This window comes from Embiotoca jacksoni, unplaced genomic scaffold, assembly GCF_022577435.1.
Source record: "Embiotoca jacksoni isolate LCO1_2020_lvr unplaced genomic scaffold, fEmbJac1.0.p SCAF_22, whole genome shotgun sequence".
Lineage (NCBI taxonomy): Eukaryota > Metazoa > Chordata > Actinopteri > Embiotocidae > Embiotoca > Embiotoca jacksoni.
This window is the reverse complement of record NW_027185363.1, coordinates 8,048,728-8,062,304: the sequence shown is the minus strand read 5'-3', so window position 1 is coordinate 8,062,304 and position 13,577 is coordinate 8,048,728. Positions and strand designations below refer to the sequence as shown.

General features: G+C 40.0%; 1 protein-coding gene across 6 annotated transcripts in view; it reads left to right on the top strand.

Annotated features, from left to right (window-relative positions):
- pde1cb (phosphodiesterase 1C, calmodulin-dependent b) overlaps positions 1–13,577 on the top strand; it is a 100,846-nt gene that overhangs the window by 69,288 nt on the left and 17,981 nt on the right. For all 6 annotated transcript variants that reach the window (XM_069157741.1, XM_069157740.1, XM_069157738.1 and 3 more), the window contains 5 exons: positions 6,420–6,533; positions 8,336–8,518; positions 10,561–10,627; positions 11,864–11,980; positions 12,489–12,629. In XM_069157741.1, the coding sequence (XP_069013842.1) occupies positions 6,420–6,533; positions 8,336–8,518; positions 10,561–10,627; positions 11,864–11,980; positions 12,489–12,629 (622 nt within the window). The remainder of the gene's footprint in view (positions 1–6,419; positions 6,534–8,335; positions 8,519–10,560; positions 10,628–11,863; positions 11,981–12,488; positions 12,630–13,577) is intronic.

Genomic DNA, 13,577 nt, shown 5'->3' with positions numbered 1-13,577 from the left:
TTACTGTTTCGTTTCCAAGACGGAGTTGTAAAATCATGAATGTTGAAATTTCACTTGGAAATTTCCATCTCCTTTTCTGTTGTCACACTCATGTAAATGCATTTTTCCTTCCTGACCTCTGCAGTCAAAAACACCATTAAGAACATTGTGCTAATCCACTTGTTTGTCTGCAGTAGCTCGCTATTCAACCACGGTTCACCTACTAAGCTAAAGGTCTTTAATGAGCTATGCAGCTTGGCACTGCAGCTTTATTTCTCACATTACGACAGCTCAAGTACACATTTTATGGTCCTGCAGGTCAGGCTTCACCAGCTGACCCCCGCCTGACTGCGACTGCCCGTGAAATATTGAGCTGTCAAACACGAGACATCGCTTCAGCACACATCAAACGCCCTGAACCTCAGCTATGGTCAGGGCTGCAGAAGTCTGTAGATGACGCCATGTTTTTCAGACTGAAAAGAGACAAACGTTTAAGCTGCTTGTATTCTATTTTAATCTTTCAGGTGTTCTCCTGGCAGGCCTTCCATATAGATCACTTTGTATGCAATCTGTTTCTGATTGTAGACGCATGAACTTTGGCGGCAACAGTTACAAAGGTCACGTACATATTCTGTAAGGAGATTTTGCTGTTCTTGGAGCCGGTGGCAGCCAGTCCTGGACAAATTGGCAGTGGTGTGAAATCTATGCCACTTGATTTACCTTGAAAGGAAATGATTTATTTTTAAACTATTTTGAGCGGTTTTAAATCCCTATAGCCAGACTTATAAGAATCTACAACCTTTTTTCTGAAGGTCTTACAGAGCTCTAGAGCTTGGCATGATAACACCAAACAATTTGATTGCAAAGAGGACACAAGACTCAATTTATCACAGGTTAAGATAAGACAGGTTCCTCCAGTCATTCCCTAAAGAGGTTTGAATCATTGCCACTTAATCCGGAACCCCTGATTCAATGATATGGAGTTGAAGGTGTGATAAATGTACATACTTTTTCACTGTGATTGATCTTAGTTTCTTTATTTATTCAAATTATAAAATGGCAAAATGTCAATTTTATGTGTCAGTTGTTTCAGTATATCACCAGTATTACTAATAAGCGTTGTTTGAAAAATGATACAAAATTGGCTTGGTTTAAATGTGGTGTAGAAGTCAACACTTTTTATAGGATTCACTTATTTTTTCAAATGCCTGTATTGTAAGTCACATACAGTGCCAGCTCAGTCCAATACATCCACCATATTTATCACTACTGTCAACTGTATCTCATGTATATGTATAAGCAATATTCTCAGGATAGTAGTTTGAACAAAAATTATTTCAAAGCAATAGTCTTTATATACACTTATGTTAATAACTTCTCACCAGTGTCAGCATTCACATTTATATCTCTGTCTCCATTGTGCTACTCTACAGCATTATGTGCTTAATCAACTAATAGAATTAACTGTTCGAAATGTTATTACTTAATTAGCCATTTAAGTCATTTACTGCACAAACATGCCAAACAATCTGATGGATCCATCTTGTCAAATGCAGGATTTGCTTCTTTTCGCACTGTAAACTGAAAATATTTGGATTTTCAGACTGGCAGTTGGACAAAGCATGAAATCTGAAAGCAACAAAAATTTCTCGTGTCAATCTGGAGGAATTGTTACAATATTCTGACGCTTTACATTTATTTACAGCCATAAACAAATCACATCATGTTTAGAATATTCTAAATGCATTAGTCTCTGTTTTTTATTCTTTACTTTTCTTTGGTATGTTTATTTATAATTTTGATCCATGTGATTCAACGGGTCTGGCTTTTACAAGGTGCCCTTTTCATTTTGTGGTGCATTGGAGAAAATTGATTGAAAAGATGTGCTTGTCGTTGATAATAAAAGGCATCAAGGAAATTATTACACTGCCTCGCAGCTAAGTATTTATCCACAGCAAATTACATGGCCGTGACTCCATACCGGCTTTTTGTCAGGGTTAAACAGAATTTTTCAGGTGGCTCTCTGCCCAGAAGATACTTTGGGCCTGACCTGAGCTATTAACCTGGCGTGTCGCCTCCCAATTCTGTTCTGCTTGGCAAAGACATTCGTTTATTGTACATCCTGGCACTCACCTCATCACCACAAACATTTCTTTCTACTTTTTTGAAAGGAGTGTCTCAATAATGTACAGCCTTGACAAGATGATTTTTGAATGGTCATATCAGATTTCCCTGTATCCTACAATGCATAAAGAAAAAAAAGGACAACATCCATCCATCCATCCATCCATCCATCCACCCATCCATCCATCCATCCATCCATCCATCCTCCACTTATCCGGGGTCGGGTCACGGTGGCAGCAGGCCAAGCAAGCTAACCCAGACTTCCCTCTCCCCCGCAACATGTTCCAGCTCATCCTGGGGGATCCCGAGGTGTTCCCAGGCCAACCGGGAGATATAATCCCTCCAGCGTGTTCTGGGTCTTCACCGGGGTCTCCTGCCAGTTGGGCGTGCCCAGAAAACCTCCAGTGGGAGGCGCCCAGGAGGATCCTGATCAGATGCCAAACCACCTCAGCTGACTTTTTTCGACGCGAAGGAGTAGCGCCTCAACTCCAAGTTCCCTCCTGAAGTCCGAGCTCCTTTCCCTCCCTAAGGCTGAGCTCGGCCACCCTACGGAGGAAACTAATTTCGTCCGCTTGTAGCCGCGACCTCGTTCTTTCGGTCACGACCCCCCACCCCACCCCCCGCTGAGAAAAGCCTGGGGTAGTCCCTGCTTTCTCTTCCCGAGTTGTCAGATGGTTTGCCAGAACTTCCTTGAGGCCAACCGAAAGTCCTTCTCCATGGCCTCCCCGAAACTCCTCCCATGCCCGAGTTTTATCATCCGCGACCACCGCAGCTGCATCCTTTCTGGCCTGCCGGTACCTCTCAGGTGCTTCAGGAGAACCCTGAGTCAACCAGGCCTGAACGGCCTCCCTTTTTTAAGTTTGACAGCTTCCCTCACCCCCGGTGTTCACCACCAGGTTCTCGGGTTGCCGCCACGACAGGCACCGATGACCTTCCGACCACAACTCCTCGCGGCCGCATCCACAATAGAGGGTTTGAACGTGGTCCACTCAGACAGGTTCTTCCGCCAGACGTTCACAGTTTACCCTCACTACACGCTTGGGCTTGCCAGGTCTTTACAGCAGACTCCCCCGCCATCTGATCCAACTCACCACCAGGTGATGATCAGCCTCTCCAGAGAAGAAACAAAATCCATCTTACTCTAAATTGCTTTTTCTTTATTCTCAACACTTTATAAAAATAATTTATTCTCACAATAAAGCCCTCCTGGATGCTCCATATCTAGTGAAATCATTTTTCATTGACCAAAAACAAAAATTGATTTTGACATCAATTTTATTCTATTGTTACACAAACAAAAACTAGGAGCCTGTAACAGACGTTTCTTTCAATGCATGTGCTAATGTCATTCATCTTTCCAAATGAGCACAACTGGGATAAAAGACAAAGTCAAAGCAAATGGCCAGCAGAAGAAATGTCATCAGTGGTGAATTATAGTCTGACAGTGAGATTTTCTGAGGAGGGAGGGTATTTTCTGTATTCATGTGTATTAGCAGGGAGGCTCACTGGCACACAGCTGTTCTTAATAACCATCATTAGTGACATCCAAATCACACATGCAGTGATTCTAGAGTTGCAGCTCATCCATTCACTTCCTTATGATTCTTAAAATAGTTGTCAGCAGCTTAAGAGAGATATCAGCACGTGAAGCAGCTGTTGTCGTGGTTCAAAGGAGCGCATTTATCTCATTCATGCGAATGTTTTATATCATCAGATCAATTGTTTACCCTTTTATTTGTGGCTAGCAGCAGTGCTCAAGGGGTGGCAATGTCCTTCCACCAATATCTCAAGATCAGTCTGGTGGATTGGTATTACATTTTATTTGATTCGTGCTCTCCAGAGGATTAAACCCGAATGTCTAGCGTCGCCACAAGCTTTATGTTTCTGGTTTTGGTACAATATGATGTGAAATTCCTGCATTACTTTATTCCCCTGTTAGCTTGCTAAATTGTTATCCTCTGTTGCTTCTAGACGGCGTCCATGTTGTCGTTGCCTAGCAACTATTTTTTTACGACTTGAACGCCAAGCATACGGTGCACACGACTTCCCTTTTTGTAACTACGAGCTCACAAGTTCCATTTGAATCCAGCATTACTCCGTGAATCTACCATGACTTGGTTCATATAGTTCCCAGACATCGTATTCTAATGACTTCAGTGATGGCCCGGATTTTGATTTTATGGAAACTAGCAGGCTATCATTTAAATATATGGATAACTGTGGAGCAGATTTATATAGAATTTGGTAAAAAAAAAAAAAAAATGTTTACCACAGGTTGAATCCTAATGACATTGTTGACCCTCAAAATTTTCCTCTGGCACCATTGTGAGGCTGACATTTAGTTTTTCTATAGAAACATTTTCACAGCTGTTTAATGCAGATATTAACGGCTCCTATCATCTCGCACCATCATGAAGTCAAAAGTTGTTTGTCCAGTAATTTGATTATGTGTATTTAGTTTATTACCAAATATCTGCAAAACTGATTTATTTCCAATCCGCTGTCCTTAGGCTGGCCATTGTTAGCATGATAACCCACATAAAATTATGCTAAACAGATTACCATTGCGAGCAGGATAGCATGCTAATATGAGCAGTTATTTCAGAGTACTGCTGTGTTTAAGTGCAGCCTCACAGAGCCTGGCTGTAGGCTCTTTGTCGTGTTAAACATCTTGGCAGAGATCACTGCATAAAAAAGAATAAATGGACAAAAGTAAATCTTTATAAAAAGCATTTTTTTCTCAGACATCTTCACACAAACATTTTGGATCCTTTACTTAGTAAAAACAGCAAATGCTATCAGAAAATGTAATCAATGAGTGCGTCGGAAACCTCCCACTCTCCCCTCTCTCTGCTTAATAATTCAACAACAAGCGTAGCCTCTCTGGGCATTCACTGTGAAAGGGAACGTGTGACCTCCAGCACAGCAGCAGGTGGTGAACTGCAAGAGGTTGCAGTGTGCCAAAATTGAAGTCGCTTTTCCCTTTAATGTTATTTTTGGGCTTGAGGGCATGAAAATATAAGGAAATGACACACTAAACACATTTATTTATGGTTACGAGTAAATCTATATTGAAATATAATACAGAGAAGGTGGTGTATAGTATATTGCCATGTCACTCAAGTGTACCGTTTAAAAAAAAAAAAAATGTATCAGTAAATAGCTTTCTGTTAATCCTACATTGAAAGATAAACTGTGCATCATTATAATTTACTGTAACGCCATTAAACTGTACGCATAATGTTTTCAATCCGGTGTGCAAACTATTACATACAAAGACCTCAAATGCTTATACCATTTTTTCATTACCTAACTTTATAAAGCGCACCACAGTCCTTAAAAAGTGCACAAAATGTTAAGAAAAAGTAGGAGCCGAACCAATCGAGGGCAAAACAAGTGTCAATGTACTAATTTAGCAGGCAGTTTAACAAAATGGAGACATTGATGGTGTCAAAAGCCACTTCATAGAAGCACCTAGAACTGCAATATTAACGCTATTTTTATATTAAATAGCCAACACATGCAAATAAATCAAAGCGGAGTCTGAAGACATCAAAGACGTGCAATTTTTAGAGTTAAATAGACCTTTCAGACGGCGGACATTTTGACTTTGAGCAGGAAAAGCTCAGGTGGAACTAATAACGTTAACGATTGCTTAGTTCCAATTAAGTGTCCCTGTAGTGATCCAGCATGCAAAACACCAGCGCTGTGGAGCTCACTCATGTATGCTGATGGAATGCAGCCATTTTTAACATTTTAATTAATTTCAATGTTTGACAAGTCAGAATGTCTTTTATAATAAAGACCCGTAGGATAGTATTACACCTACGCCAATCATTTGAGAAGAAAATATTTTCAAAGAAGGAGATTAAGTCAGAGGAGTAAAGGGAGGAAATGTCTCTTTTTCGTGGCAGCATACCGTAGAAATAAAAAGAGAAAATGTGTCCCATCCTCACTCATGGTCCAAGATTCCTTGTTTTAGTCTAAAAAACAAGGTGTCTGAAAGTTTGAGAATCCAGTTTTCTTTGATTTTCTGCTGTTTAGTCACTTTGCATCGGTGGGAAACCCTGCATATCCCAGAGCACAGTTACATTCAGTTCATAGGTTGAATTGTATTCTGTTGTCTGTCTGTTGCTGCCCCACTTTGTGATTTCCACTGAGCGGAAAGGTTTATATTCCCAGGAAAAAGAAATGTTGCCTAGTGCTGCAGGAACCCAGACGGCATTAATTCAATATCAGTTGCAATTAATTTATCATGTCAAGATGGCCCTGAGTGTAATCCCATTTGTTAAATGACTGTTGGATCTCTGTTTTAGATTACGATGTCTGGTGAAGCAACTGGAGAGAGGAGAGGCTTCCCTCGCTGACCTCAAGAAAAACCTTGAGTATGCAGCGTCTGTGCTGGAATCCGTTTACATCGAGGAGACGAGGTAAGAAAACAACAGGTCTCTACCGGGGGACAAGTTTTGACATGCTTCATTAATTGAGAACCACGGCGCAGCGCTGACAACGGCCAGACTTTGCAAAATTGATGACTGTAATTAGTATTGCAATTGATTTAAACCATTTTGTCTCTGCTTGGTTACAGAATATTACCCATATCAGAAATTATGTAAAACGTCCACCCTAATCTTAACCTGAAGTACATCTACTCAGATACTGCACCAAATTACCTTCCACAGCATTTCATAGAGAAACATTGTGCTCTTTACTCTCAATAGAATTAGCATAGGTTTTTCATTATTAGCAATCAAGGTGAATGAAAAAATTAAGCTCAGTACTGCCAGCAATGCATCTCTCTCTCAGCATTCCTCTTTCCCTTGTGATATATTAACCAGTCAGATAAGACTATCGGTGGGATACTGTTAAGAGAAAACTTTCTGAATATCAGATCCCTACTGCATAGACACGTGTTACTTGCAAAACTAGACTTTTCTCAATTATTACATAATCATCTGATCACGATTTTATAATAAATTATACATAGTTTATTAGATATGGCATGTTGCTATACATAAAGTACCCAAAAGTAAATAAATAGTTAAAATGACCTCCACCTCAGCCAGCTGCGACATCAAAATACTCCTACTACATGTTCATGCATCAATATTAAATATCTAGTAATATAATAACATCAACTGGAAGTACTTTCCCTTCGGAGTGCTTTTACTTTTAACATTTTAAGTCTCTAAAGAGTCAGATATACAGCGCATATATTGGACTCACATTCATCAGGTAGACAAGCATGACACCAAAATGAATGTTAATGTTGCTCTGTAACTGCTGGGTGTGAAAATAAGCAACTGTTTGCTTGCAATTGTGCTATGTCCTTTCCTTTTATTTAAATGATAGTCTCAATATGTTACTTGTCATAGAATAATTTTATAGTGTGGTATTACAACTTTCACTTTAAAAAAAGTAAACTAAATCTTCTTAATCATCTTAATACATGTACTTCCTCCACCACTAAATTTATTTGTGGCAAATGTGGGAAGATAAATATGTACAACTAACAAGACCTCAAGCTGAATAATATGTCATATCGGAGACTTAGTCTTAATGTCAGTACATTGCACAATTGAAAAGGCAGTTTTTTAATCTGCTGCCCTTCTGGTTAAGTGACATAGAAAAGTACTGGGCTAAGTTCATGGAAACATTGTTTTCATGGCAACTAATTGTTAAGGTATGGATAAGGTTAGGAAACATACTGGGTCACTAAATGTCAACAGCTGAACTAAGGTCCAGAATGGGAGATATGACCAGGTTTATGGAATTATGTAAATTTATCATCATCTAGATCCAGCCAGATTAAGGTCAGCAATGGCATGACCACTCCAGGATGGAGGATGATGAAGTATCCGGTGCAGAATCCATGTAGCACCGTGATTATCAGTGTGATGTGAATGCTTTCTCTTTGCCATAACAACATGTATTCAGTTCAGAGGGTTTGCAGGCTTTGCTCTTGATCCCTCGTACATGTCAACACAACAGGGTAGCCGTGGAGACTTATATCCCACAATTGGATTTGAGTTCTGCATCATGGTGTTTCAAGAGGCCCGAGATGTTTTGATGTTACATAAGAGGTGATATTATTTGATGGACAGCGCTGGGATTTGAGTTTTATCCTCTGTGAGAGTAGCGCTGCAATAAAATCTATATATTTTATTAAGCCTGAAGTTTTGGCGTCTTTTTCTTTGTTCCTGTCTTGTACTTATTACATCCCTTTTTACAGGCGTTTGGTGGATACCGAGGATGAGCTCAGCGACATCCAGTCGGAATCTGTGCCTTCAGAGGTGCGGGACTGGCTGGCCTCCACCTTTACCAGACAGATGGGCCTGATGCTGCGACGCACTGAAGAAAAACCTCGCTTCCGCAGCATCGTCCACGCAGTTCAGGCGGGCATATTTGTTGAGAGGTAAATTTGTTTTGTGATTGACAAACCACATCAACAATCACAAACAAGCAAGCAGCCATCAATCTTAAATAATTCATATGGACTGTCACCTTTATCTTTCTCTCCCTGAAGTGGGTAATCTATCATTGGTGAACCCAAACCAGTGCAGCCCCGAGCGACTGAAAGCAATTCTATCAACAACTTTCATTTGGCCTTGCGTAAGAAATGGTCAAGTGCAGCTGTACACGTTCGAGAGCTTTTTCTGCTGCTACACTTTACATTATTGACATTTTTTTTTAAACAGAGGTGTTTTAACATTTTGAATTTAGATTTTCAAGCTTATTGAAGCTTGTCTATTTTTTTTTTTTTATCTCAGCCTATATTTAGATTTTTAGATTTTATAAAATAATCTTTTTATATCAATAACTACAGTGGTGCCCACCATAATGGCATCTATATCACAAATATGATAAATTATGGGACATTCTTTTGTATCTCCAAATACATTAAACAACAATTTAAGTAATAAAGGTGAGAGAGGCAAATCCACCAGCCATGTTTACTATTTTATCATGATAATATATGCGGATATCTATTGAATGCATCATCCATCCATCCATCTATCGGCAAATCAAAGCAAATCAAAGGTGAAACCAGAACATCAAGGCACACCTACTCAAAGTTTGTTATCGATTATATACGTCTGGAATGCTATGCACATTATGATTGGCTATAGTTTAATTCGTGAGATTTTACCCATATTGCACTACAGCAGACTGTCAAATAATTATTATCAAACCCTTAATCAAATAATACATTTATTAAAAAGGCATTGAAGTGTATTCTTTTGTGGGTTTGGATAGCTGTGAATGAAATCTTTCCATTCTGTCAATTGAAAATGTAAAAGTGGGAAACTGTGATGTGTGACGTATTCTAGCAAATGTTAACAGACACACTTTACTTTGCATTGTTATAGATGGTTACAGGGGGCCGGAGCCTTTCCCCGCTGATACTGGGTGAAAGGCCGAGATACAGGAGACTAGAAACAGTAGATAAGACTGTCAGCCAATGGCCAATCGACTGTATGTATCTTGCAATGTATAAATTCAAGGTTAGATTATTTTTAATTGGTTATGAAGTGCATGCTTCTTAAAACTCCATGAACATGTGTCAATAAAAATGAACAAAGCCTGGAAAGAGGAACAAAATAATTCAAAATCTAAAGCAGTGCTGCTTGGTTTCAAAACTGCTATAGTCCTTTACAATTTCAATCTGTTGGAAATGCGAGTGCATCCTTTGCATGGTGGCTCCCCTCACCCGAGTCGACAATACATCATCACGGCCTTGGCGAGCCCGGCTAAGCACAATCATTCAGAGTTAGAAGTATCTCTCTCTCCAACGCAGGGCTTTATCATACTAACATGCAACATGCATTTGTTTAACTCAGTAAGCCTCCAACATGTAAGCTGTAATCTTTCTTAATCTGTTTTTTACAGAAGGCACTCTGTCTTTACAAAGACCAAAGATTGGAAAAGGGAGGATGAGGATGAAAATGAAAAGGTGGACCAGAGTGGTGCAGCATGAGCTGTCCACCATTTTCTTTTATTTGAAAAGATAGTCACCTTCCCTCATTAAACATCCAGCCTAATATGTAGTTGCAGTTATAGAAACTATTGCAAGATTAGTTTTGCTGTATTCTACAACACTTTTCAGATGCTAAGCAACAAGACAACTGAATCTAATGAGTCAGCCGATCTCAGGGGAAATTACACAGCCCGTTTTGTAGTTTGTGATAAAGCTAAACTATATTGTATCCCTCACAATGGATAAAGCCTTAAACCTTTCATGTGCAAAAAAAAAAAAAAAAAAGACTTGCAGAAGCATCTACCTTTGCTCAACTTAACCTTTCTATCACAGTTTCCCACTGAGTTGTGTTGATTTGAAGGTTTAAAGTGAGTCTTGGTAGGGAAGCTTGCAGGCTGTGGTTTGGGGCACGTATGCTAACCTCTGGTGTTTCATCTCTGTGGTGCTCCTCATTTGATGTCTTTATCTCGCCCAAACAGGATGTACCGACGTACCTCCAACATGGTGGGACTCAGCTACCCGGCTTCTGTTATATCTGTGCTGAAGGTATTAACATGTGCACTCACATTTGAGCGTAAACGCTCCGATATGAAAAAAGAACTCCACTCGAAAAATGTAGACACACAAACACATGCCATAATCAAGACTCTATACTGTGATTTACTTTGAAGAGGTTGATTTTTAGCACCGTCCTTTTGGGTATATTTGGTGTTTTTTTTGGTTGTGTTTTGCAAGTTTTCCTTATTAGATGTTTTGGCACTAAACAGTCTGGGGAGTCCCTGAGAGGAACTACATATCTTCTGTTTACGTTCTGAAATGCTGAAATAACATAAGCCAGCCATCAGTTGGCAATGTCTATTCTGTACAATACATAGCAACAACAATAGTCTGTTTGTTCATGATTTGATCTGTTTTTTTTGAGTTTGGGATTGTTTGAAGTAGGGTCGTGTGAGGAACGTATCCATAGTCAGTGTGTTACCTGCAGCAGATGAGAGTTGGTATGTCCCTTGTTTGGAGAATCGGGCAGCTGTCCTGCTTAGACGCCGTCAGCAATCTTCTGCTGTGGTCAGGGTCAGCAGCAAGTTCTATTTTAGCCACCTTAAAAAAAAAAAAATTAAAAAAAATCAATGTCAACTGCATGCTATATTTAAAATATTTTCAGGGCTTTGTCTGTCCGTCAGACAGCTTTTTCCGTCAGGGAAATTCATCGTTATATTGTTCTCTTTAAAGCTACCAGATTCCTTTCACAAAATTTGTATTTTACCTCAAAGAACACAGGAGTTGTTTGTGTACCGTTGCCTCAATTGGTTCTTTTGTGTTGTTATGTGACTTTTGAGTTAGGTCAGATCTGAACTAACTGGTTAAAAAACCACCAAAGTCACAAAATAACAAACAAACCATTTGAGGCAGCGGTAGACCACCTACTCCCAAGTTCTGCAGGTAAAATGACTTTTTATCAATGGAGTCTGGTGTCTCTGAAGAGTGGAATATAATGATGCAGTTGCCCCTGTGGGAAAGGGCTGTCTGACAGCAAGGTAAAGCAGTGAACCGTAAGCTTACGTCGCTTTAGTTCCTCTTTCAGTGGGAATGTACCAATCCTGAAGTAGAAGCTAAATAAGTCCCCCAAGAACTGTGCAGATATAAAAAGGGGTACTTCCATTTACATAGTTCTTATAACTATAAAACAGCTCCCCTGGCCCATAAGCCCCTATTGTCGTAGAGGATGACTTCATTGTTTGACAAGGACAATGTCATCTTTTGAATTTCTTCTCTCTCACACAGAACGTTGACAAGTGGTCGTTTGACGTTTTCGCTCTAAATGAGGCCAGCGGAGATCACGCTCTCAAATTCATATTCTACGAGTTGCTCACAAGATACGACCTCATTAGTCGTTTCAAGGTAAAGTCACAAGGATATATGGTCACTGATATGCTTTTGTTGATGTCATGAAAAGAAGGACAAAGTTCAACTTTTCAGTGCAAATAAGAAGCTTCATGCCTGATTTGATGGAAGGGAGTACACTCCTGTCTCCTAGGAGGAAGATAATGTTGTTGTATTTCAACAATGACCGTTTCATGTGGGGGTTGGACATACTTCATATCGTCTGACAGTAGTGGAGCTCATTTTCCACAGCATCTTATAGCTGAGGACACTGCAGTTGAAGTGACAGTATCTGAGAGTAAATGACACAGGCAATGAAGCTGATATGAATATGTAATTGTAGTCTGCAGGAACCTAAATGATTCACTATCCTATCCACTATGATTTTATTACATCAATTTCAGATTGCTGCTCACATTTAAATTGTATGCAGTTGTCATTTAAAATCATCAGGGTTGGAGAAGTTCCTTGCTGTTTGTGGGGTTTTTAACTCGCAGCTAATTCCTGTTGCTTTGCCTGATGTCAGATCCCGATCTCTGCGGTGGTGTCATTTGTGGAGGCCCTGGAGGTCGGATACAGCAAACATAAAAACCCCTACCACAACCTAATGCACGCTGCCGATGTCACACAGACCGTACACTACTTGCTACTCAAGACCGGCATGGTGGTGAGTAGGACACGGACAGGTTACACGACATAATGTTATCGGAGTTATCAGAGTTATCAGGAGCTAACGACGCTAACGACACTAACCTGCTAAAAACCTACAAAAAAACATTTGAACATGTTGGTTTAGTTCCAAGAAAGAAAGCTCATTGGATTGAAGCTTAGTCTGTGAAATCAAGGGGATTTTATCCACATGGTATTCAGAACATCTCTGTCAGCTGACGTATGCCAGCCTAATTGCAGCTTTGTCTGACATGCAGCTTCTAAATATGGCTTTTTCTTTTTTTTTTTTTTAATTCTGGAGAATCCACAAACTGTCCTTTCATGGAAAAAAACAAGATACCCAAAGTAAATCACTCTTTAATTCCAGTTTTGCCTGGGGAAATGTGATTCTTGGTAATGGTCCTTTTTTCAACGTTTGAAGTCAAATATTTTACGTATCCTTTATTTCTTGCTGCAACATTGCTTCACTTCTACTCCATATTTCATGTGGTTTTTGTTCCTTTTCCATTTGGTGACCTATATTTCACTTTTTCCCAGTGGAGTGACTTTAGGGCATTTTCTGATGCTGCATTCATTCCTAAAAAAAACACCAGTTCAAAGTCTCCAGCCAGCCAGCCGGCCGCCCACGCTTCTAGTGTTTTTATTTAATCACCTTAATAAGGTGGCTGCGACAGCTGTCGACATGGTGTGTTCCTTTGGGCAGTGCCTCGTGGAGTAAACCACATTACTGCTAAAACCACGGGCTCCTGGGAGAGCAGGAGAACAACATTTATCATTTCCCAGGCCCTCCAGACTCCATTAAATCAACAATCAACAGGTCATTCACGAAGCAGGCCCATGAGGAAATACACTGAGCTCTGGATTGGCCATCTTGCACCCACCCTGTTCTTAATGACTCCCCCTTCCCCCACTGCTAATTAGTCACCAATATCGACTCGGCTTCCTG